The sequence below is a fragment of the Callithrix jacchus genome, chromosome 19 (assembly GCF_049354715.1).
Source record: "Callithrix jacchus isolate 240 chromosome 19, calJac240_pri, whole genome shotgun sequence".
Taxonomy (NCBI): domain Eukaryota; kingdom Metazoa; phylum Chordata; class Mammalia; order Primates; family Cebidae; genus Callithrix; species Callithrix jacchus.
Genome location: NC_133520.1, coordinates 35,384,909 through 35,406,298, shown reverse-complemented (window position 1 = coordinate 35,406,298; position 21,390 = coordinate 35,384,909). Strand labels below are relative to the sequence as shown.

Here is a 21,390-nt window from a genome sequence, read left to right as displayed (position 1 = left end):
AGAAAAATAATTCCTAACTCGCAGTTTCTTCCTCCCCGTGCCTCTATAGCTGTGCTGTCCAGCCACGGGTAGCTGCTAGAAATTAAAATGAAATAGAAAGTAAAATCTAGCTCCTCCGTCGCCCTAGCACTAGCTGCATTCTAAGTTCTTGGTGGCCACATTGTCGCTAGCGGCCACCATACCGGACCACACAGACAGGAATATTTCCATTATCGCAGAAGGTTCTATTGCACTGCACTGAGCTAGGGATTTGGACAGCCTGGAAGGCTGTGCCTTCTGAGCTCAGCTTCCTGGATCTGAATCTCAGCATCCCCTGAGCCCACCCTCTGTAGCGGCAGTGGGGAGTGGGGCACAGCTTCAGAGCTCCTCTGGACAGAGGGCATTCACCACCCCTCCTCTTTAGCCTACCCCTAGCAAGGTCTGAGGTTTCCAGGCCCCACGTAGAATGAGGAAGGAGGAAGAATGGCTTTGTTTTATGAGCGCTGAGACCCCATCCTGCCAATCCAAGCATTAGAAACTCTCATTAAGAACTGTTGTATTTAAATTAGAGCTAATCTCAGGCACAATTCAGGGAGAGGGTGCTGGGAGGAGCCAGGGGAGAAAGCTACAATTTTTTCTGCCATTGTCACTCTCTCCCAGGCCTGGATTGCTGAGCAGCCCTGGCAAATGCCTGGGATTTACTGCAACCAGAGGGTATAATTTGCACCACGTGCAGGGAGTTAAAATACCCCTCTGGCATCCCCTTCACTGAGGGTCTGTCATAGCTGCTTTGTTCCTTCCCAAATCCCCAGATCTGTAGCCCTGGGACAGGAAGGGGAGGGGGGGCCAGCCCTTGCTCCAGCAAATCCCCTGTTGGCAAAACACTTAAGCACTGCTCTCTACCTGAGGGCTGGGATCCAAGACCCCACATGACAGTCATAACGACAGCTAATACATAGCGCTTAGCAGGTGCCAGGCACTTTCCTTAGCACTTTACAAATATTAACTCATTCTACTCTGACAACAACCATCGGGGTGGATGTTGTGATGACTCTCGCCATTTTGAGAAGGGAAAACGGAAACCAGACGGATTAAGTGACTTGCCCAAAGTCACACAGCCAGCATATAGCAGAATCAGGATTTGAACCCAAGGCAGTCTGACCCTGACTGTTTTTGGAGGGGAAGGGACCAGGCGTCTTCTAGATAGGCAAAACAGAGTACTCAGGCAGGCAACAAAGCCCAGAGGGACCGGGAAACTCTCTAGTTATTGTGGTGAAGCCAGAAGTGAGTTGGAAGAACTGGTTCTTTACAGTCCTATGGGATGCTGAGGTGCCTTTATCCACAGCCCCTGTCCCAGATGCAGCCAAAGCAGTTCAGAGAATCGTGGACCATCAGGGCTGAAAAGGCCAACCTCACCATTTTCAGAGGAAACTGAGGCCCAGAAAGAAGCCACCCCTGCCCCCAGGTCACAGCCTAGTTACTGGGCGAGCTGGGCTGGAACCCAGGTGTCCTGACTCCCACCTTGCATTCTCGCATGCTCTGTTTGTTCTCTTGGGAGACTTTGAGACAAGCCCAGGCCCCACCAGCAGGACCCCTCTGTGAAGGACTGCCCCTTATCCTTTCTCCCTTCCCCAGGACAGAGTCTGTGGCTGAAAAGATGCTGACCAATTGGTTCGCCTTCCTCCTGCACAAGTTCCTAAAGGTGAGAAAGGGAGTGAGACGGGGGCCCAGAGTCCAGGGCAGGATACACTGCTGCTCAGATCCCGGCCACAGGGCTGCATGGGGACCCCCCTCCCTCAGGAGCAGGAACCTACCTGGCCTGGGTGTGCTAAAGCTCCTCCTTCCACTGGCCTGGCTCTGAGAGAGAAGGGGAAAAGGTGCAAGCCCAAGGAGGTGTGCCCACACTTCCTGCCCTGTGTGTGCCCACAGGAGTGCGCAGGGGAACCGCTCTTCATGCTCTACTGTGCCATCAAGCAGCAGATGGAGAAGGGCCCCATTGATGCCATCACGGGTGAGGCCCGCTACTCTCTGAGCGAAGACAAGCTCATCCGACAGCAGATCGAGTACAAGACCCTGGTGAGGAAGCCAGAAGCTCTTGGCCCACAGGCGTTTCTTCTACTTCTGCCCCTTACTCTGGGGGGTCGATAAAGAAGATGGGAGGCTGGTCTGGGGTGAGCCCAAAAGCAACTAAGTGTACCAAGAGCAAGGCAGGCAGGCAGGCAGGGCCCTTCCACTCGGCCCCATCTCATTTGGTAAGGCCTGAAAGCACTCCATACCCTGAGTTACCCTAAACAATATTGGGGGAGAAAAAAGGTCACCCATCATTAGGTATCAGGTAATTGGCATTATGGGAAAGATGTATGTTGGTTCCTAACATAGAGGCTTTGGGGAAGTGTGAGGCTCATCTCTGATACATCTAGAACCATCTGAAAACACTGAGGGTGCCTCACTCCAGGACTGTAGTCTCCCGTAAGCCATCCAGGAGCTAGAAAGTAGAGTCCTGGTGCTTTGAGAAAGAAGAGGTGGACACAATGTTTCAGGCTTTCATTTGGCAGATGTTACGAAGGTGAGGGAAACCAAGTCACAGACCAGAAAATCACCTTTATGTCCCCTCTAAGGAGGGTGAACATTGGAAAAAGAAGGTTCTACCGTCCTGACCCTCTCCCTCAAAGTACTCCTTCGACTCCCATCCTTCTCACCCGCTGTTCCCCACTTGTAGATCCTGAACTGCGTCAACCCCGACAACGAGAACAGTCCAGAGATCCCAGTGAAGGTGTTAAACTGTGACACCATCACACAGGTTAAGGAGAAGATTCTTGATGCAGTGTATAAGAATGTGCCCTATTCCCAGCGGCCAAGGGCGGTGGACATGGACTTGGGTAGGAAGGCTGGACTCTGAGTGTGAGGGCAGCGGGTGAGGGGTGAAAGAAGGGAAGCCCTGCCCTGCATGCAACCCTTCCAGGAGGCATGAGTGTGCCCTGGCAAGTGAGGCCCACGGGAAATTCTTCCCCCTTCGGGCACTGCCTGTTGACATGTGGCTGTCTCTGGGAAGGCCCATGTATTTCCTCCGCTGCCTGGGCCCATGGAGCCCTCCATGTCTCTAGGCTCTGTCATTGGTACCAACTTGAGGGAGTCCGGTTGCCAGGTCCCTAGAGGAGGCACAATCGGGAGACACTGGCTTACAGCCCTCATCCCATTCACGCTGCTCCCTGCACCACCCCCTCTACGCAGAGTGGCGCCAAGGACGGATAGCCCGGGTCGTGCTACAAGATGAGGACATCACCACCAAGATCGAGGGTGACTGGAAGCGGCTCAACACACTGATGCATTACCAGGTGAGAGCGGGTTCCCTCCCCTCTTCAACATCCCAGACACACTGATGCATTAGCAGGTGAGAGTGGGTTCTCTCCCCTCTTCAACGTCCCAGACACACTGATGCATTACCAGGTGAGAGCGGGTTCTCTCCCTCTTCAGCGTCCCAGACACACTGAGGCATTACCAGGTGAGAGCGGGTTCTCTCCCCTCTTCAACGTCCCAGACACACTGATGCATTACCAGGTGAGAGCGGGTTCTCTCCCCTCTTCAATGTCCCAGACACACTGATGCATTACCAGATGAGAGCGGGTTCTCTCCCCTCTTCAACGTCCCAGACACACTGATGCATTACCAGGTGAGAGCGGGTTCTCTCCCCTCTTCAACGTCCCAGACACACTGATGCATTAGCAGGTGAGAGCGGGTTCTCTCCCCTCTTCAACGTCCCAGACACACTGATGCATTACCAGGTGAGAGCGGGTTCTCTCCCCTCTTCAACGTCCCAGACACACATGCATTAGCAGGTGAGAGCAGGTTCTCTCCCCTCTTCAACGTCCCAGACACACTGATGCATTACCAGGTGAGAGCGGGTTCTCTCCCCTCTTCAACGTCCCAGACACACATGCATTAGCAGGTGAGAGCGGGTTCTCTCCCCTCTTCAACGTCCCAGACACACATGCATTACCAGGTGAGAGCGGGTTCTCTCCCCTCTTCAACATCCCAGACACACATGCATTAGCAGGTGAGAGCAGGTTCTCTCCCCTCTTCAACGTCCCAGACACACTGATGCATTACCAGGTGAGAACGGGTTCTCTCCCCTCTTCAACGTCCCAGACACACTGATGCATTAGCAGGTGAGAGCGTGTTCTCTCCCCTCTTCAACGTCCCAGACACACTGATGCATTACCAGGTGAGAGCGGGTTCTCTCCCCTCTTCAGCGTCCCAGACACACATGCATTACCAGGTGAGAGCGGGTTCTCTCCCCTCTTCAGCGTCCCCGACACACTGATGCATTACCAGGTGAGAGCGGGTTCTCTCCCCTCTTCAACGTCCCCGACACACTGATGCATTACCAGGTGAGAGCGGGTTCTCTCCCCTCTTCAACGTCCCAGACACACTGATGCATTAGCAGGTGAGAGCGGGTTCTCTCCCCTCTTCAACATCCCAGACACACATGCATTACCAGGTGAGAGTGGGTTCTCTCCCCTCTTCAATGTCCCAGACACACTGATGCATTAGCAGGTGAGAGCGGGTTCTCTCCCCTCTTCAACATCCCAGACACACTGATGCATTAGCAGGTGAGAGCGGGTTCTCTCCCCTCTTCAACATCCCAGACACACATGCATTACCAGGTGAGAGCGGGTTCTCTCCCCTCTTCAACATCCCAGACACACTGATGCATTAGCAGGTGAGAGCGAGTTCTCTCCCCTCTTCAACATCCCAGACACACATGCATTACCAGGTGAGAGTGGGTTCTCTCCCCTCTTCAACGTCCCAGACACACTGATGCATTACCAGGTGAGAGCGGGTTCTCTCCCCTCTTCAACATCCCAGACACACTGATGCATTAGCAGGTGAGAGCAGGTTCTCTCCCCTCTTCAACATCCCAGACACACTGATGCATTACCAGGTGAGAGCGGGTTCTCTCCCCTCTTCAGCGTCCCAGACACACTGATGCATTACCAGGTGAGAGCGGGTTCTCTCCCCTCTTCAACGTCCCAGACACACTGATGCATTAGCAGGTGAGAGCGGGTTCTCTCCCCTCTTCAGCGTCCCAGACACACTGATGCATTACCAGGTGAGAGCAGGTTCTCTCCGCCTCTTCAACATCCTAGGATGTCCCCTTCCTACTAAGCCTTGCTCTAAGGCCTCAAAAGTCTAAAAAGAATTCTCCTCTCCCTGCTTTCCTCCTACTACTGGAGCTTAGAGCAGCCATTCTTGGTCATGGCTGCCCGTTGGAATTACGAGGGAACTGAGAAAAAAAACAGGAGTTACCTGACTCTACCCTCAGAAACAGATTTAACGGGTCTAGGGTAAGGCCTAGGGATTTCTATTCTGTGTACCTCTACATCTGCAAAAAAAAAAAAAAAAAAAATTGCATATTGCAAAGCCCTACACATGGACAACTACCTTAAGGTGCATGGGACTTCCTCTCTTTAGCATCTTACTAATGCAGCTTACACTTCTGACTCGCAGTGGAGCAGGGAATTGGATAGACTTCTCTTCAGGTCTTACATGCTACCACTTAGTAGCTGGTGTCCTTGGGAAAATTACTCAAGCTTTCTTTTCTCTTACCTGTAAAATGGGGATCCTGGTGATCCCTGCCCCGTGCAGTTGTATGAAATAGATTCAAGGTAGAAGGTGAGGTGTTTAGCACACAGGCAGACACATTGAATGAGCAGTCAAAAAAAAAAACATCCCAACAGAAGAAGACAAGATCAAGGAGGTATCTACTCCTGCCTCTTCTCCCTTCCCATGGTAACCACTCCCGGCTGGGGGTCTCTGTAAGATTAAGCACAGGTAGACAGGTTGGGATTCAGAAAAAATACTAAAATAGAAACTGGAAATAAGAGACACCAAGGGAAATTAAACCAACCAGAGGAAGTGCCTCAGGCTGCAAGACCCATGGGATCATCTGATTAATAACATCCCCCCATGTCCCTGTCTCAGAAAAGATGTGCAGAGAGGCTGGCAGGCTGGGCTCTCAGACACTGAGCTGCCAACCACCAGGCCCTAGAGCTGGCAGGAGCCTCCATGGGCAGAGAGGAAGCTGGGGCACTGGGGATCCCCAAAAATGGTCTTCTCCAGGCTCTATCCCCTCACTCACCTGTACCCCCCCCTACCATCCTGACACCCTGCCTGGACCCCTGCCCAGAGGACATGAGTATGGTGTAGTGGGAAGAGAAGGGGCTTTGGAAACCGTACTTAACCCCTGCTTCCCCACTCATCGGTGGTATGACTTTAATCTCTCTGCACCTTGGTTGGGCGCCTCCTCTGTAAAATGGAGATAACAACCCTGGCTTGTGAAAGTGTGAGGCACCCAGGATGTGGACTTACAGACAAGGCAGCTGTCATCACTCCCTGTAAACTCTATACACGTACATCCATGCCCAACCACCACTACTTCATATGGTGCTTACTGTTTCCTGTAGAACAATTGTAATGTACCAATTAAAGCTGAATGAGAAAGTACAAAAGAAAATAGCATTATGCCCCCAAATCATGACTTTCTAAAGGGCAGGAGTGAGGTCTTGCTGCTTCTATCTCTGATACCCTAATTCTTGTTACTGGGCTTTCCAGCCTATGGCTCCCAATCAGAAGAAGAAAATATTCTGTTCTTATGGTGCTCATGATACAAAGCACTTTCAATTCCCCGATGTCATTTATCATTCATGTATGCATTCATTCCTCAAATATTTACTGAGCTTTTACTGAGTGCAAGTCACTTCCCACATGCTAGCCCTGAGTGACAGGGGACAGCAGGGAGTATCCTTCCCTTTGGGAGACTCTGATGATGATGCTCGTAATAGCAACACTAATACCAACATTCACTGCGTGCTTACTGGATACCAGGCACCACTCTCAGCCTTTCTGTGTTTTAACTTCTTTAATTCTCACCACAAACTACATGCAATTATTATCCCCACTGACCACTAAGGCTCAGAGAGGTTAAGTCCTGTAGGAGGAAAGCAGCAGAGTCAAGGTCAGACCCTGCCAGGCATCTTGACCATGGACTTGCACCACCTGTTGGTGAAGACAGAGAAAACCAAGGACAAGAGAGGTTTAGTGACTAGACCTGCAATTGAGTTGAACTGTGGTCATTTGAGTCACCTTGTGAATCTTTCATTAGGTGACAAGAAACTATAAATGATAATGTAATCGGTTCTCCCTGGGAGTGTAAACTCCTGCCCCTGCCAAGCTTTCTGGGTATCATTTCTGGGCTGTCAGTTGTAAGGAGAATTCCTGAAAGACAGAGGTAGAGACTGACCCCCTGCCAGTCCTGGTGCTGATGATACAAACGGCTGACAAGTCCAGGGAGCTACTCTAGCTGGGAAGAAATGGAGCCTTGGCACTTTCCAGGCACAGAACCTTGGAGCTTTATACCATCAAGTCAATGCACTGCCCTCTTGTTACCCTCACAGGAGTCAGAGGTCCTTGGAGCCCCTGCAGAAGAAAATCTGCATAATCTTAATTAACAAAGAGATGTTAAAAAAAAGTTCCCAGGCTTCCGCAGATTTATAGGGAGGGTAAAATTAAACACCACCACTAAAACCTGCTATCAGGGAATCTCGTTAGCACTAATGTTCATTTATAGTTTGACTTCCCCACATTTAATTCTTTTTTGGTGGGAGAGAGGGACTGACAATTTAAGACCCAGAAAGATGGTTTTATGACTGGTGCAGCTATAAATCAAACTTATAAAGTTCATAAAAATTGTTAAAATAAAAAATGGTTTAATAGGAGTGTTTTATGGCCCATAACATTATTATAGCTGTTTTATTCCCTCTGCGTTAGGGGTTTAATTGGATCGCCACGATTCTGGGGATTCTCTGTTTTTATTGGATGGAGGGTAATCTTAAATCAAAATGGCCCCAAATGTCTTCAATATGGCTCCTCATTTATCAGCCCTCTCCCTGCAGGCTGGGTGCTGAGCTGGGGCGCCCTCATAGAGGACAAGACAAGACACCATCTCTCTTGCTCAGTCCCCAAAAGTGGCTGCCCTTTTGGTGAAACTATTTGAAGTGATCCAGGCATTATAGGACCCAGGCCAGAAAGAAAGCAGAGCCAGAAAGGAAAATGGGCTTCAGACCAGTGTGACTTGACATAAAATTCCAAGTTAGACTATATAATGAAGAGAAAACATGGGCTCTGGAGCCTGACAGACCTCGCTACAATGTTGGCTCTACCATATATTAATTATGTGACCTTTAAGAGATTGCTTAGCCTCCCTATGATTCCATTTTTTTCATCTGTGAAATGGGAATACTTGTGCATAACTCACCAAGTTGATGGGAGGCTGGGGTCTAGCTCAGTGCTGTCCAGTAGAAATATAACGCAAGCCACATGTGCAAGCCACATGTGTAATTTAAAATTTCTGTATTAGCCACATTAAAAAGATAAAAATAAAAAGATCAATTAATGTTACATATTTTATTTAATCTAACTGGTCTAAAATGATCACATTTCAACACATAATCAGTATAAAAATTATCAATAAGATAGTTTATATTTGTATCCATACTGTCATTGAAATCCAGCATGTAATGTATATTTATAGTACATCTCGATTTAGACACAGCTCATCTCAGTTGGGATTAACCACATTTCAAATGCTCAATCAACACACATGGCAAGTGGCTATTATATGTGATTGTGCAGCTCTAACCCAATAAAAGCTCAAAAAACCGCAGTAATGGTTGTTTCTAGTATTCCTGTACTCCTTGCTCTCTACCCCACACCTATCTGATAAACCTCTGAGAGTACTTGACCAACCAACTTCCCAAGACACCGACATTCACCATACTGTACCTTTGTACCCTTCTCAGGTATCAGACAGGTCGGTGGTGGCTCTGGTCCCCAAACAGACCTCCTCCTACAACATCCCTGCCTCTGCCAGCATCTCCCGGACATCCATCAGCAGATACGGTGAGAACCAACAGGGCAGACTGGGCAGCTCAGAGCAGTCTTCTGCCACCTGCAGGGCCCACTCGCTACCCCTTCTAACAGCAGGCACCACGCACAGGCTCTTGCTAGTAGGTTTCTGTTCCTCCCCAGTCCAGGTATTCCCAGGCAGCCTTGCCCTTAGAGCTGTGGGAGCAGGTGGCAGCATGTGCCCTTTCTTTGATAATCCTGCCTAGTGGAGGAGTCAGAGTGGCCCAGAACCAGGAAGGTACCTGGATGGGGGTTCATATATCCCAGGTTGCTGGGGCAGCACAGTCTATGCCTGTTGTCTCAGCTGAATTATTAAGAGTGCCCCTGGCACTCTCAAAAGTGTCCCAGTTTGATCGATAAATTAGTCTGAGGAGTGCTGAGGCCCCCAGTGCCCTCTGGGCAATGAGGTGATGGCACCTCCTCCCTGTCCCTTATTTTCTCTGGTTTCATGTATGCACTAAGCTCTTGGGCTTCCCAGCCAAAGGGCACCACAGGACTGAACCCAGCAGCACCACAAAGGGCTCAAGAAATTCTATCCCCCAGGCCCCATGCAAGAAGATACCCTTAACTCCCAAGAGGAGCATTACAACTTGCAGCTCTTTAGTACCTATATTTATATGAAAGCACTGATGAAAATATCTTATTGACTTTTTACCTATTAATTATTCATTGCTGGGAGTGTCAGAGTAGACGGGACTCCCAGATTCCCAAGGGTCTGTCTAATTCACCGAATTTATAAATCCTCTTCTAAAAGAGCCTTTAGGCTCTTCTGTCCTCATGCCAACCAAAGATCCCTAAAATGATCTACCATATATGAGTTCCCAATGGTCCCCTTTCAGCTGAAATGAGTTTATTCTGAGTGAATGTAGCAGGCAGGCAGGGATTCTGGAAGGATCTACAAGCAAGGCAGTGACATCAGTTACTTACAGCCCTCCACCACCCTCTTCTCAGACTCCTCCTTCAGGTACACAGGCAGCCCCGACAGCCTGCGGTCCCGGGCCCCCATGATCACCCCAGACCTGGAGAGTGGGGTCAAGGTGTGGCATCTGGTGAAGAACCATGACCACGGTGACCAGAAGGAGGGTGACCGGGGCAGCAAGATGGTGTCCGAGATCTACCTGACCCGGCTACTGGCCACCAAGGTAACTCCCACTCTGCCCAGGCCAGGGAGTGCTCCTCAGAGGAGCATGTCCTGTCCTTCCACAACACAGGAAGCATGTCTGGAGTGTGTCCTTCAAGGGAACCCATTCAGACAGTCCAGGTACAGCTGGGCTTGGTGGCTCATCCCTATAATCCCAGTGCTTTGGCAGAAGGAAGGCTTGAGCCCAACAGTATGGGAGCAGCCTGGGCAACATTTCAAGGCCCGATCTCCACTGACAGCAACAACATAGTCCAGGTCCCTGGGCAGGGCTTCCGAAAGATCAGGCCACTGCTGCTCTCTACCCTTTGGCAAAAGTAGCAAACATCATAGCTTTCTGCATACTTCCAGAGACTCCTGTGTCACTTCAGAGGAGCAGCTCTCTCCCTCTGGATCCCTTAAGCTTTAGGAAGACACTGGGGTTGCTTGCTGATATTAGTTGGACAGATATGCTGGCCTCCATTGTCATTGCCTTTCTATCCCCTTTCTGGCCACCATGGGAGGGAAAGCACAAAGGCCTGGCTCTGCCGGTAACCCAAGGGGAGGCTTCCCCTTCCCATCCCATCCCATCCCACCCCGGCTACCCCCAAGTGTTGATGGAAGCGAGGCTGTGTCTTCTAGCCTTCCTAGGAGATACCAAAATAAGCCTGTAAGTATGATAATCAAACGGCCCCTATGTTCTAGGCAGGGTGAGATTTCAAATACTCTCTTCCACTGACCCTCTAACAATGCCACTGAAGATTTAATATAGTGGCATCCAACTTAGAGCTCTCATACTTGCTCCCAGAGTGGCCCATAAGTATTCCACCTGACCCCATATCTCCATTCAAGCTTTGCCAATAGGCTCAGCATTCCAATAAGAGACCAAGAAAGAGATAACAGAAAAGGCTAGAGGTTCCACTGGCCTTCAGAGGTGTGCCATGAGCCTGTAAACTGTGGGACCCAGGCCCAGTCTTATTCCTGCCCCAGAGACCCTCCACAGCCCTGTGGTTCAGCACTCTGCCCGGGGGTTTCTTGAGTGTAGACACTTCACCCACATTCCACACTACAGATGCCACTTGTCCCAGGCCACTAATATCCTAAGCCTCATCATACCTTCCTATCAGACCAGACTCTCCTGTGCTCCTGCCAGGAGGCACCCAGTCCTCCAGCTTGTTCCTTGGACACCCTTTCCAGACTGGCTTGAAGGCTGTGCCCCCTCATTCACCCATGAGAAGCCTGGACTCAGGGCACTTCCTGTTTTCCTATCAAAGACCCTGGGCCTACACCCACCTGCCATGAACACAAGCATAAATGTGGAATGTGCTGCAGGTTGGAGTAGAGATTCTTCCCCAGGATCCAGTTTCTTCCACCTCCCCAGCTAACCAACAGTACCCTTCCCCACCCCACAACACTGCCTGCACAGCCTTGTGTCCCAGACAACTTTCCAAGGCAGGATGGGTCCAAGACACCATCTGGTATGCCCATCTGCTATCTCCCGTCACCCCCTCTATCTCACTCTCCCCCGCACCTCCTCCAGGGCACCCTGCAGAAATTCGTGGACGACTTGTTTGAGACCTTGTTCAGCACTGTGCACCGGGGCAGCGCTCTCCCCCTGGCCATCAAGTACATGTTTGATTTCCTGGATGAGCAGGCAGACAGGCACAGCATCCATGACACAGATGTGCGGCACACCTGGAAAAGCAACTGGTACATCCTAGGGGAGCTCAGCAGGAGGTGCAGCCTGGAGAGGCCTGGAGCTGCGAGGGATGGGGACCAGTGGGGGATGGGGACCAACGGGGGACCAGGAGATGGGAGGATGAGAGGGTAGCCTATTCTCGGCTGGGGCTGGGTGATCTGAGGCTGGAACAAATAGTGCACATATGCTCTGCAGAGCCCACATGGTCCCCAGCTGCCTGTGCCAAGTGGGGCCTGCCTGGCTTGAGGCCCAGCACCAGGATGCACCCTTGAGTTCTGGCCTTCCAGGTTGTGACCAGTCCACCAGGAAGGGCCTCCTCCCCTGACTCTGAAATCTCTGGTTCTCAGGAGAAGGGGCCTGGGGGGACCCATGCAAAGAGCTGCATTTGAAGCCTGCAGCAGAGCTTCACAGCCAGCCATCATGAGGCATTCTGAGTGGGGCAGTTCTAGGGTACTGCGTTAGATTGGGAAGCCCTGAATTAAACTGAGACCGCCGGTGAAGCTGGTCAGCACTGGAGAGGGAGATCACACCTGCTGTAGACTTGAGCCCACTGGCCGGGAGGATTTCATTGCAAACTTGATCTCTTAACGCCAAGTGATTATCCTGGTGCCATAGCTTTCAGGAAGCAGCAGGGAGAATGTCCTGTAGGCATGTTCTCTTCCTTAAAGTCACCTCCACAACCAGACCAGCATTGGGAGAAGCCCTCAGGCCCCTGGCATGAGACTTTCTCCTCCTGGGTTTTAAACCTGGACCCAAGCTAAAGACTGGCTTTCAGGTCAGGCAGGACCCAGCCAAGAGCTGGCATCAAAAGGCTTCCTTTGGGACAGAGCACAGAGAGGGGAGGTCCAGGCATTTGGGTTGGGCAGGCAGCCCATGCAGCTGTCTGGAGTCAGCAGTCTCCTCAGAAAACAGAGCCGACACAGATGGACCCAGGCTGTTATTTGGGAATCAAAAGTCCTAGCAACCAACAAAACACTTCGGAAAAAGCCGACCCAAGCCCCATCTATTCCTTCCTCCTCCCGGATCTTGTGGTCGCTGAGCCCTCCTTAGTCTGCAGCTTTGATCACAGCGGAGTGAGATGGACAGGCTTGGGGTATCCTGGGGTTAGGAGCCCACAGTGCACTTTGCCAGGACAGGCCTTCCATCTGCATTCCCTGGGCTGCGCATGCCGGTCCCCTTTGCTTTGGAGCAGCCCCAGCCCAGTGCTGGGAGAGGGCAATTCAGGGAAAACCAAGAGCAAGTGTGGGGTTATCCCCATCTCTGTGCCTTCTGTGTGCTGGTCAGACCCAAGTCATAGAAACGTACTACCCTGGCATCGTGGTGGGGAGAGAGTTTCCTTATCCAGACCTCAACAGCAACTGTCCAGGGAAAGATCACCAGAAACTCCCCGAGGCTGCCAGAAGAAGGGGAGGGCAGGAGAGATGAGTCAGCTCTCAGCTGCAGCTAAAAGAAAGTGAGGGATCCTGTTGGGTTTGGAGGATGGGCAGAAATCATCATGGAAGGACTTGAGGCTGAGTAAAGCAGATCTTGCCCAAGACCTGGCACTACTGAGACATTTGGGAAAGTTTGGGGCCCATGAGAGTCAAGAGAAGATGAAGTAGGGAAGAGGAGAATACACTGGGGAGCTGGGAACATCATCTCAGACTAGAGGACAAGCCTGCGGTGTTCCACAGAGGAGTCAAAAGACTTAAAGCCCAGAAAGCAAAGAGGAGGAAGAGAAGGCAAAGCTGGAAGAGGAAGTAAAAACAGCAGCTGTTCTGATTTTGAAGGAGAGTAAATGGCCTTATCTGCTTTAGGCTTAAGGAGCTGAGAAAACTCCTCTGGTTATAAATTCCCAGGTTGCAGAGGAAAGTCTCCTAACTACTGATAGGTTCCTCTTGGGGTGGGAAAATCGCTGAGCTACAGTGAGTCATTCCCAGGATGCCAACAATGGCCTCCACTTCTCCCTCTGCCCCTGCCCAGATACAAGAACGCCCTGGGGAGAGTCATGAAAGAACTTCCCCCAGGGGAGCCCATTCCTCTGCCCAGCAAGGCCGGGCCAGCCCTGGGAAGTAGCTTGGGCAGCTGGGCTGGGCGGGGAACGCAGGTGGGGCCCTTTGTGCCCGCTTTGAGGCCAAGCCTCGGCTGCTCACTGCCTTCTTCCGGACCATGGCCATGGGCACTGTGAAGGGACTCCAGGAGCCTGGTGGCTTTGTTTGAAGCCCTGAGAAAATGTAGTGTCCTCTGTACTTGGGCTTGCCTAGGGGCACAGAGGCCTTTAGAAAAGTCTCCCGGGAGGGAACAGCACACACCCAGGCCCACCCCTCAGTTGTTAGAGATCAGGGTCAGTGCCCCCATTAAGGTACAGCGGTGCCTCTCCATTTCTCACCGTCAGTAACAGCTTAGGCTAAATTAGCCCTGGCTGCACCCATTTTCTCCCGTTTTACTCCTTTGCCCCTTCAGGTAGACGATTTGACATTTTGTGGGGAAGAATAGCAGTGGGTGGCGGAAGGGGCACAGCCTGCCTCCAGTCTCAAGTCTGCTCTGCCTTTCCCCACAGCCTCCCTCTGCGCTTCTGGGTGAACGTGATCAAGAACCCCCAGTTCGTATTTGACATCCACAAGGGCAGCATCACGGATGCCTGTCTCTCTGTGGTGGCCCAGACCTTCATGGACTCTTGTTCAACGTCAGAGCACCGGCTGGGCAAGGACTCCCCCTCCAACAAGCTGCTCTATGCCAAGGACATCCCCAGCTACAAGAGCTGGGTGGAGAGGTCAGTAGCACTCTCAGGACAGGCCAGTGCCCCTGTCTCCCTGCCCCTTCCCCACTCTGTAAGCCGTCACTGAGCAAGAACCCAGACGGTGTCTGTCATCTCTTCAGGACCTCCCGCTTCCCCTCTTTGCCCATGCCCCCTGCTGCGGGAGGAAGGGTGGTTTTGTGCCCATGGTAATCAGATGATTATCATCCTAGTTACTACTCATTGAGCCTGTGCTAACACCTGGCACTCTGATAAAGATTTTGTGTGTATCATCTCATTAAAATGTACAGTAGAGTTGTGAAGGCAGTATTATTATTATTCCCATTTTACAGATGAGGAAACTGAGGTACAGAGAGGCTAAATAACTTGCCTAGTGTCACACAGCTAACAGGTAGCAGAACTGGGATTTGAACACAAAGAGCCTAGTCAGAGTCTGAGCTTTTAACCACTCTGTTGGGCACCACAGCCATGAGCTCTCAGCTAGATGGAATCTACTGAAGAAACTCTGGCCTTTAGCTTCAACCTCAGCTTGAAGCAAGAGGCCAGAGGAAGCCACATCAGAAGAGAAATAGAGAGGCAGGAGCAACTGGGGACATCAGTGCCCTTGAAGGACCTGGACCTGGGGTAGCTATAGGTAAAGGTTTGCTGAGAGTGCCATCAAGGCACCTGTCCTATCTCTGGCAGATACTATGCAGACATCGCCAAGCTCCCAGCCATCAGTGACCAGGACATGAACGCCTACCTCGCCGAGCAGTCCCGCCTGCACGCCGTGGAGTTCAACATGCTGAGTGCTCTCAATGAGATCTACTCCTATGTCAGCAAGTACAGTGAGGAGGTAAGACAGGGCCCCAGATGCGACAGAAACTGACAGGCAAAGAGCAGGAAGCCTGACTCAGTCCTTACATCACAATAGACGGTAATTTAGAAAACACACTTAGGGAGTCAGAAGCCCATGAGCTCAAAAATCATTATCATTCCTTTAAAAGGCAACCCCACTCCTGATTCACTAAGGGTTTTGTATGCTTCATTGTCTTTCACTCATTGTTAACACAATAAATAACACTTTTAATAATTTGTTTTTCAGTTCAATGTATTGTATAATTAATTTCATTCTTTCTTAATGAATCAAACTACTTTGCACTCGGGCAGATCCTGTCAGTTACATTTCAGATAGACAGGTGGAACCTAACATGAACAGAGGTTGGATAGGACAGCTTTGGAAAACTCACAGGCTTCTTTAGCATTGAACCTGAAAGCAGTCATCATGGTGGAAATAATTAGCACTTGCATAGCACTTCCTATGCCAGATAATGTTTTAAACACCATACATACATACATACATACATACAGATATATAGATGTTTGTTCATGTATTCATTCAATTAATCATTTAAATTACTTATGGTTTTGTGCATGAAGGCAGAATGGAAAGGTAGACAGAATGTGAAGGGGTAAGGACTCCGGAAAACGGTGTCCTGAAGTCTTCCTGCCTTTGTTTTTGCTCCTCAGCTCATTGGGGCCCTAGAGCAGGATGAGCAGGCGCGGAGACAGCGGCTGGCTTATAAGGTGGAGCAGCTCATTAACGCCATGTCCATTGAGAGCTGAGAGGAGAAGCCTCACGTTCCTGGGAAGAGGGACCCATCCAAGCTGTCACTGGGAGTCTCAGATGGAAGGACAAGTGATGGGGATCAGGCCCCAGAGTTTGCTGTCCCCTGAGACACCATCCTGGGGAGAAGGGAGAGCCCCTCTCCCTACGCCAGCCAAGTTTCGTCACAGCCAGTTTCCAGCTGGAAGAGACAGTGGGCGTCATCCATCCACAGTGAGAACTCCAGAGAACCTGGAGCCAAGAGAAGGTGGTTCTTCAAGCCGAGAGGCATGAGCTTGGGACGGTTCTGCCTCTGTGACTGCTGCTTTGCATGAAAACGCATTTGATGTATATTGGGGAAATAATGAGAACTTTATTTAATTTTTTTTAAGAAAAAGGGAAAAAAAACAGAAATAAAACAGAGAGCCGCCCTGTTAATCCCGTCCAACTTTTGTTTAATTCTGATTTCTGTCTTCCTTCCTTCTTTTCCCCCATTCCTCCTTTTTCATATAATGCCAATTTTCCAAATGCCAGAAAAAGCAAAGAGATGCTGAAGGAAATTGGAGGGAATATGACTGCCTCCTTTTCCTTGAAATTAAAAAAAAAAAAAAAAAAAAAAAAGAGGAAGAGGAGGACCAGAAGAATGAGCACAAGTATGCACCAAACACTTCGCGAAAACAGGCCAGTAAAACCTGGAATTATTCCTGCAGCCAGAAGAGCATGGAACTTCCAGAACTTTGCACAGATTGCAGAGCCATCAAGCAGCTCACCCTGGCTGACTGGAAATGGAGCTTTACCCTCCACACGCCTGCATTCTCATCTTTTGAGAGGAGATGTGTACCTAGTTAGTACCAATGCTTTTTTGCTACTGTTTTTTGTTTTGTTTTATTTAATCCTAAACCTCAACAAATGAGGAGCTGGTCTTTGACACATTTCCTTTCAATTTCCCTAAAGTTACTATGAGCAATGGGGTGAGGTGGGGCTCTCCCAGATCAGACACCTGGCCTCCCTGCAGAGGATGGGCAGCCCTGCCTCATATCAATCCCTGTCATAAACCAAGCACCCTGGGGAAAGGACCTGGAGGGGTGTGGGCCAGGCCTCCCTGAGGTTCCATTTGGAAGCTGATTTGGGAACATGGGTGTTTGATTTTCGAGTTCACTCCAATCATCCAGTCGTTACTGGCAATGAAAAAAAAAAATCAAACACTGTTTACAGCAAGCAATACTTGAAGAGCATAAGTTATAGAAGCTGCAGTATTTATTATTATGCTTTCTTTCTTTCATTCTCTTGTGCCTGGAGAGGGAAGAAAACCCTTCGCTCGTATATGGAAGCTCCTGACTGTCTGGGCCTGCAGCACTTCCTCAGTAGAAATGACTGTGGGATGCCCACGTTACTACCTTCTGCCTCTCTTTCTGCCTCTCGTGGACTTGTGGGTGTGAAGGACAAGTGGATGACTTCTCACTGGACTCCTTTCCTTCTCTATCTCTTCTGATGACACCTAAAACTATGGATGACCAATTCTCCTGAGTGTAGTTTTCAAACAAAGAGACCAAAGCTCCATGCCCAGGTCCAGAGTCCCCATAGAAGCCAGCGGAAGTCATCGAGAGGAAAAGCACTCTGTTGGTGTCAGGACCTTGGTGGCCAGGATAGCCATCAGAGTGTCCGGGCCTCCCATATTAGCTTGGATCCAAGCTGCCAGCTCCAACTTCTCTGCAAGCAGCACTGGAATCGGGGGTAGGAGGACAAGTGGAAGCAAAGGGATGGGATGGGGGAAGACAGGATAGGAACAAGCTTCCCTTCCTCACCTTTCAAAGGGTCAGGAATCCAATCCTAGGCGATGATGCTGGGTAGCTGGATCAGCTCCTTCAAGAGAGACTGGACCAGGGTCATTTTCTCTGTTATTAACTCTGGGCTCCAGCTTCTTTGTGCCCTGCTTTACCTCCAAGTGGTTCCAATTTCCTGCTGACCACATGTGATTCCCAGGAGAGGGCTGAGGGAGGGGAGCGCAGAGGGCTGGCTTCCATCCTTGGTGTGTAGCTTTGGATCACTGTCTAACCACACAGCAGACGTTGCCTGGTCCCCTCAGCTCCAGTTTCTTGCCTGAATGCAGCTGACAAATGGGAAGAGAAAGCATTCAACAAAATACTCAGGAAACTTGCTGTTTTCATTGTAATTCACAACCAGCCATGCCAAGGCCACTTTCTTTTGATAATCCACTTCTGTTAAAGTTTCTTGGGCCCTATTAATAGCCTGAAGGAAATACTAATGACTGGCCTTCTGCACTAAGCCAAAGTGTTTGCTCTTCATAGCACCCAAAGCTTATACTCACAGAGCCCATAATTTATGGGGATGAAAGGAGAGGAGATACAGGCAAGAAGCGTGTGAGCAGGAGACTTTCCACCACCCATAAAAAAGTCCAGCCCACCCCATCTCACTTCTGAGCTCTGCTTGAGTGAAGATTTTCCTGGCCACACTGCTGCTCAGACTGCCATCCAGACTTTGCTCCACCAAGAAGTCAAAGGCAGTCGACACCTCAGCAGCATCTCCACCAGCCCTTAACTCAATGCATTTACCTGGCATCTCCTAGCAGTTAACTTTCGGTGACCATTCACTGCCCCGGGACATTTCCTTGAAGAGCATGGAGAATAACACGGCAGTGGCCAATTGGAGGGTGGAGAGGGAAGAGCCGGAGCTGGCTGTGAGTGGTTTGGCCACGTTTCTCAGGATTCCATGAGAGAGTCGGGGAACTTGGGTTGGCAAAGGAAGTGGCCCAGTGCATCCTTAAGGAAGGAACTATAAAAAGGGAAAAAGCTGGACTCAAGCCATGCCATGAGGGGGAAAGGTTGTAAGGCTCCACCCCCTTTCCAGCTGCCCACCTGTTCCTCCTTCACATCTCTTGGCTTTGGGCCACCAAGAGCCAATGGAGTCCACACCCTTTGGAATGAGAAAAAGAGAAAGTTGGTTGGCCTTTCTTCTCCCTGTTGTCCAATTTGCGGACATTTTGAACTTGGGTAAGGATGAAGTGTTAAAGCCACAGCTCCTCTCCATAAGAAGCCATTCACCCTGGAGGAGGCAGAGAGGCAAGTCTCTCTCCAAAGTCTATCTAGCTTTGCTTTGTTTCATTGATCTGCACAGGAGACAATGCTCTGGAAAAGGAAGAGGACCCCAGAAGGGTGCTGGGCCAGACAGAGGATGCTAATGGGCAGGAAGGAGAGCACTCCCTCCGGCAGACCCCTGCTGCTGTCTCCCGTCCTCTGCATGGGGTCAGGTGCTTCTGTGCTTGCCATCCTACCTCTCTCAGCAGCATAGCTCTCTAAACCATTTGGATCTCCCATTGGTGGAGAGCTCTCCTCTTTACAGAGTTCAGTCATAAAAAGCACGGATCAGCTGTTAATCTCACTGAAGGAGGGAACTGTTTCCTGCATTCGTTCATAGAGGAACCTTCTCGAGTAGCCACTCTCTGCCAGGCACTGCTTTAGAGAGGGGAAAACAGCACGGAACAAGACTAAGGTCTTTCTTCCAGCGAATTGATGTGCTTCAGGAAGCTGGTTCCTGCCACCAACCTAGCAGGCAACAGTTCTTCTCCCCTGAGGGCATAGGGTACCAGGTTTGTAGGAAAAGGAGTCCAGCAAAGGAAGAAAGCAGACCAACCCAGCTGCCTTACCTTGTTCTGGGGCCATTCTCCCAGCGTGGAGAGCTGCCCTTGTTTCTGCTGCCACCATCTCTTCTGGCGGCACTTCACCTGCTGCTTGAGCTCCTGACCTTCCTTCAACTCCACCAAATAAGGACAGGAAATAGCAGTCAAGACCCCTGGCCCTGCTGAGCATGAAACAGAAACAAGGGATGGATGTGCTAAACAAAAAAAAATGGCCTGGGCAGAACAAATAGAAAATGTTTGAAAGCCTCTGGCTGATAAATCTCCAGGTGCATCCCGGTTGCCACACCTGCACCCATTAACCTGCTGCTGGTAAATACTGAGCCAGCATCTGCTCCGGGGGAGGCTGTTTTTTTCCCAGTCACATTGTGTCTTGTATGAGACTCCTGGGCCTGGGCACAGACAGAAAAGAATTGAGACTCAGGAGGCTCGATGGGTGAGAAAATGCAAAGTGGCTTCGTAGACACAGGGCTGTGGGAGCAGAGCCCATGGGAAACTATGGAGATGAACTTCAGGGCCTTCCAGGAATATGCTTTGAGAAAAATGGTAGCATGCTTTCCATAACTCAGTCTCTCTTCCCTCGTCTCCCTGAAGTGTGATGTCGTAGTATCTGGAGCTCAGTGATCCCCAGGAATGAAGGATAAAGTCTCACTCTTGATATTTTTAAACTAGTCCTAAGGAGAGTCCTGAGACAAGATCACGGCCACTGCTCATCAGACAGGGTGTCTGCCCAATAAGCAAAACGGAGATTCCTCAGCCTCTCGTGGACACCCACGTCTCATTCTCACTGCTGAGCTCTGCCTTCAGCCTGAGCTGAAGCTTTGTGCTGCAGCACAGCCTGCTCCCTCCTGTCCTGGCCTCAAGGCAAGAGAAACATCTTCTGCATTGCAAAGTCCTCACTTTGACTTACTTGGCCTTGGTCTTGACTTGGAAGGCGGCAGGCAGGATGGAAATGGTCCCCCCAAACAGAGCAGATGTTTTTGCGTGTGTAAGGGAAGAAGGGACAAGCTCTCTATACCGTGAGACTAGGGGCCGGAGCCCACCTGCCTTTTCCCACAACTTCTCCCGCTCAAACCCACTCCTCTTGACACACTGGAATCTGTATTATATATATTTTTAAGAAAATACAATGATGGTTGTCTGGTTTTGTTGTTTTTACAGGTGCTGTGGAATAAAAACTGTAAGAAAATTAAGTATTTAAAATGTTCCAATAAAATGGGGTTTTTTGTTATTCTAATATATTATTGTGTACCTATTGTAAATATGAAACACTCCTATTTTGCAAGCTGAGAACACAATTTGTACTGTTGTTATATATAAATAAAGTTTACTGAAATAAAAAAAATACTTAAACCTTCAAATAAACCTGATTGTTCAGCAGCCTATCTGCAGAATAACATTTCAGGGGCACATTAATAAGAAGGGGACTCACGGAAAGATGAGCTAAGTTGTTTTGAGGGAATTTTAGAATTCTCTGGAGCCAGAGTTTATTAATGTACCAGTCATTATCATCACCATAACACACACACACACAGACACACACACACACACACACACACACACACTCCGAGATGCTCTGGCTTATACCAGCAGGTGAACACTGCCCCCTAGCCCCAAGACCCCAGAATACAGCCTTCCTTCAACTGGAAGCAGC

General features: G+C 50.0%; 1 protein-coding gene across 1 annotated transcript in view; it reads left to right on the top strand.

Moving 5' to 3' along the window:
• The window catches only part of PLXNA2 (plexin A2), a 223,882-nt gene extending 202,801 nt beyond the window's left edge, over positions 1 to 21,081 (top strand). Inside the window, exons 23-32 of the mRNA XM_035280804.3 lie at positions 1,615 to 1,681; positions 1,909 to 2,055; positions 2,699 to 2,858; positions 3,211 to 3,314; positions 8,838 to 8,937; positions 9,895 to 10,085; positions 11,601 to 11,770; positions 14,299 to 14,511; positions 15,181 to 15,331; positions 16,006 to 21,081. Coding sequence (XP_035136695.1) covers positions 1,615 to 1,681; positions 1,909 to 2,055; positions 2,699 to 2,858; positions 3,211 to 3,314; positions 8,838 to 8,937; positions 9,895 to 10,085; positions 11,601 to 11,770; positions 14,299 to 14,511; positions 15,181 to 15,331; positions 16,006 to 16,101 — 1,399 coding nt within the window. The 3' untranslated portion in view covers positions 16,102 to 21,081. The remainder of the gene's footprint in view (positions 1 to 1,614; positions 1,682 to 1,908; positions 2,056 to 2,698; positions 2,859 to 3,210; positions 3,315 to 8,837; positions 8,938 to 9,894; positions 10,086 to 11,600; positions 11,771 to 14,298; positions 14,512 to 15,180; positions 15,332 to 16,005) is intronic.
• The last annotated feature ends 309 nt before the right edge of the window (positions 21,082 to 21,390 follow it).